Below are 4,356 nucleotides of genomic sequence, written 5' to 3' on the forward strand. Positions count from 1 at the left end.
GTGTCCTGGGTTTAGCAGCAGCAGTCATTTTTTCTCCTTCTTGGTAGCTGGTGCAGTGCTGTGTTTTGACTTTTGGGCTCGGAACAAAGCTGATAAAAATGATGTTTTGGTTTGGCCAAGGACTTTGTGAGTCTCATGCTCTGCCAGGGAGGAGGGGAGGCCGGGAGGAAGCAGAGACAGGACACCTGACCCAAACTGACCAAAGAGGTATTCCATACCACAGCACGTCATGCCGAGGGGGGAACCGGGGGGGAACCCGGAAGGAGAGGGGGTCGGCCGGGTCGGACTGGCGGTTCGGCGCGTGGTATTGTACTCCTTTCCTTTGCTGTTTTCTCTTATCATTGTTGTCGTTGGTGGTAGCAGTGGTGATTCGTATTGTACCTTAGTTACTAAACTGTTCTTATCTCAAGCCGTGGGAGTTGCATTTCTTTTTGATTCTCCTCTCCGTTCCCCCAGGAGTAGGGGGAGGGCAAGAAGGGGGGGGAGTGGGTAACAAGCTGTCTGGCTGTGGGTTAAACCACGACAGTTCTTTTTGGCGCCCAACGTGGGGCACGAACCCACGACCCTGAGATTAAGAGTCTCATGCTCTACCGACTGAGCTAGCCGGGCTGAGATAACAACAGATCTGACCGGATTAATAGTCACTCATCACAATGCTGATTTATTGGCTCTCAAAGTTGTTCCTCTTGATCTCACAGCTTCAGAATGTTGTAATTTACTTAGATCTGGTATTTGCTGTATTAGTGTTTTTCAAGTGTGGGGCTTGGGCTAAAGTTCTTGTCTCAGTGTACTTTATGATGATGACTTGTAACACAATAGAATTATTGATCATGAAACTTATCTGGTTTATGTTCCCAGTATGGTCACCACCTTTATACTTTGGGAGGTATATAATAGAAATGCTTAGCAATTACACATATTCTTTCTCCTTCTAGGGTGGTCAACCTGTGAAGGAGGCATTCTTTTACCCTAAAAACGAGGACAGCAGAGTGCAGGCCACAGTTTGCTTTTACTTGGAGGGGTGTCCAGTTCACTTGGAACCGACTGCCCCAGGGCTGGAAACATAGCCCTACCATTTGCCATGGACTGATTCAGACTGCACTGGAACAGGGGCAAGCACCAGAACACCTGCAATACATTGATGACATTATAGTGTGGGGCGATACAGCAGAAGAAGTCTTTGAGAAAGGGAGGAGGGGAGGCCGGGAGGGTAAAAGAATGCCTCCTTCACAGGTTGACCACCCGAGAAGGAGAAAGAATATGTGTAATTGCTAAGCATTTCTATTATATACCTCCCAAAGTATAAAGGTGGTGACCATACTGGGAACATAAACCAGATAAGTTTCATGATCAATAATTCTATTGTGTTACAAGTCATCATCATAAAGTACACTGAGACAAGAACTTTAGCCCAAGCCCCACACTTGAAAAACACTAATACAGCAAATACCAGATCTAAGTAAATTACAACATTCTGAAGCTGTGAGATCAAGAGGAACAACTTTGAGAGCCAATAAATCAGCATTGTGAGGAGTGACCCAGATGTGGCCATGCTGTGGGGCCGGGTCTGGCGCCGCGCTGCCCGCGCCTCTCGCCGCCGCCGCGGGTGCTCGCGGCGAGGAGGCTGGCCACCAGCTCGCTGGTGCTGTCTGCCCGCAAATTCACAGACAAGCATGAATGGATATCTGTTGAAAATGGCATTGGAACAGTAGGAATCAGCAATTTTGCACAGGAGGCATTAGGAGATGTTGTTTACTGTAGTCTTCCAGAAATTGGGACAAAATTGAGTAAACACGATGAGTTTGGAGCTTTGGAAAGTGTGAAAGCTGCTAGTGAACTCTACTCTCCTCTCTCAGGAGAAGTGACTGCAATTAACGATGCCCTTGCAGATAATCCAGGGCTTGTCAATAAATCCTGTTACCAAGATGGTTGGCTTATCAAGATGACTGTGGAAAACCCTGCTGAACTTGATGAACTGATGAATGAAGATGCCTATGAGAAGTCATCATGGACTGGCCAGAGGGCAAAGATTTTGGGATGTCACCAGAGGAGGAGGTGATGCGTGCTGAAGAGGCCCCACCATATAATCAGCTGTCAGAAAGTGAAAAGCAGTATGCCTTGTTTACTGATGGGTCCTGCCGTATTGTGGGAAAACATCGGAGATGGAAGGCAGCTGTATGGAATCCTCGACGACAAGTTGCAGAAACTGCTGAAGGAGAGGGTGAATCGAGTCAGTTTGCTGAGGTGAAAGCCATCCAGCTGGCCCTGGACATTGCTGAACGAGAAAAGTGGCCAGTACTTTATCTCTATACTGACTCATGGATGGTGGCAAATGCCCTGTGGGGGTGGTTGCAGCAATGGAAGCAGAGCAACTGGCAACGCAGAGGTAAACCTATCTGGGCTGCTGCACTGTGGAAAGATATTGCTGCCCGGGTGCAAAACCTGGTGGTGAAGGTACGTCATGTAGATGCCCATGTACCCAAGAGTCGGGCCACTGAGGAACACCAGAACAACCAACAAGTGGATAAAGCTGCTAAGATTGAAGTGGCTCAGATGGACTTAGATTGGCAACATAAAAGTGAATTATTTTTGGCCCAGTGGGCCCATGACACTTCAGGCCATCAGGGCAGAGATGCAACATATAGATGGGCCCGTGATCGAGGGGTGGACTTAACAATGGACACTATTGCCCAGGTTATTCATGAGTGTGAAACATGTGCTGCCATTAAACAAGCCAAACGGTTAAAACCTCTTTGGTATGGAGGACGATGGCTGAAGTATAAATATGGGGAGGCCTGGCAGATTGATTATATCACACTGCCACCAACCCGCCAAGGTAAGCGCCATGTGCTTACCATGGTGGAAGCAACCACCGGATGGCTGGAAACTTACGCTGTGCCCCATGCCACTGCCCGGAACACTATCCTGGGCCTTGAGAAACACATTTTGTGGCGACACGGCACCCCAGAGAGAATTGAGTCAGACAACGGGACTCATTTCCGGAATAACCTTGTAGACACTTGGGCCAAAGAGCATGGCATTGAGTGGGTATATCACATCCCCTACCATGCACCAGCCTCTGGGAAAATCGAAAGGTACAATGGGCTGTTAAAAACTACACTGAGAGCAATGGGTGGGGGAACTTTCAAGCATTGGGATACACACTTACCAAAGGCCACCTGGTTGGTCAACACTAGAGGATCTGCCAACAGAGCTGGCCCAGCCCAATCGGAACTTTTACATATTGTAGAGGGGGACAAAGTTCCTGTGGTGCATATGAAGAATTTGCTGGGGAAGGCAGTCTGGGTTATTCCTGCTTCAAGTAAAGGCAAACCCACTCGTGGGATTGCTTTTGCTCAGGGACCTGGATACACTTGGTGGGTAATGCAGGATGATGGGGAAGTCCGATGTGTACCTCAAGGGGATTTAATTTTAGGGGAAAACAGCCAATGAACTTAATTGTATGTTGTTGCCTGCTGTGTAATACTTTAATAGCCCATCAACCAGATGTCTTCAGGCCACCAGCAACTAGCCCTGACTTCCCTCCAACCATCATCCCAAGAGAGAACGAACTTTGACAGAACCAGACAAGTTCTACAGTAAGGGAATGATCAGCATCAGCAGGCAACGACCCGATACTGCACACGGCCTCTCCTGTTCTGAAAGACTGTTACAAGAGATGGCGCCTGACATCATGGACCAGATGGAATCAGCAGCTTTATAGGGACTAGTCTTTGCACTAAGATAGAAGTGCACTGAGATCGGAGTGATGGTATATTGAAAATGTAGGATCTGAGCATGACGTGAATGGTATGGAATAAGGGGTGGATAATGTCCTGGGTTTAGCAGCAGCAGTCATTTTTTCTCCTTCTTGGTAGCTGGTGCAGTGCTGTGTTTTGACTTTTGGGCTCGGAACAAAGCTGATAAAAATGATGTTTTGGTTTGGCCAAGGACTTTGTGAGTCTCATGCTCTGCCAGGGAGGAGGGGAGGCCGGGAGGAAGCAGAGACAGGACACCTGACCCAAACTGACCAAAGAGGTATTCCATACCACAGCACGTCATGCCGAGGGGGGAACCGGGGGGGAACCCGGAAGGAGAGGGGGTCGGCCGGGTCGGACTGGCGGTTCGGCGCGTGGTATTGTACTCCTTTCCTTTGCTGTTTTCTCTTATCATTGTTGTCGTTGGTGGTAGCAGTGGTGATTCGTATTGTACCTTAGTTACTAAACTGTTCTTATCTCAAGCCGTGGGAGTTGCATTTCTTTTTGATTCTCCTCTCCGTTCCCCCAGGAGTAGGGGGAGGGCAAGAAGGGGGGGGAGTGGGTAACAAGCTGTCTGGCTGTGGGTTAAACCACGACA

The 4,356-nt window shown here is 48.6% G+C and overlaps 1 protein-coding gene and 1 non-coding gene across 2 annotated transcripts; one reads left to right on the forward strand and one right to left on the reverse strand.

Annotated features, from left to right (window-relative positions):
* Nucleotides 1–536: 536 nt before the first annotated feature.
* Nucleotides 537–609, reverse strand: TRNAK-CUU (transfer RNA lysine (anticodon CUU)). The gene has a single exon. It is a non-coding gene; the product is annotated as a tRNA-Lys (tRNA).
* A 933-nt stretch (nt 610–1,542) lies between these two features.
* LOC133216063 (glycine cleavage system H protein, mitochondrial-like) lies at nt 1,543–2,074 on the forward strand (the record flags this gene model as incomplete). Its single annotated transcript, XM_061360451.1, has 1 exon — nt 1,543–2,074. A coding segment is annotated over one exon (517 nt), but the record flags the coding sequence as incomplete, so codon positions are not given.
* Between the last annotated feature and the right edge of the window lie 2,282 nt (nt 2,075–4,356).

Source organism: Neopsephotus bourkii, unplaced genomic scaffold (assembly GCF_033783945.1).
Source record: "Neopsephotus bourkii isolate Nb327-2 ecotype Australia unplaced genomic scaffold, CSIRO-AGI_Nbou_v1 NB_1026, whole genome shotgun sequence".
NCBI classification, from domain to species: domain Eukaryota; kingdom Metazoa; phylum Chordata; class Aves; order Psittaciformes; family Psittacidae; genus Neopsephotus; species Neopsephotus bourkii.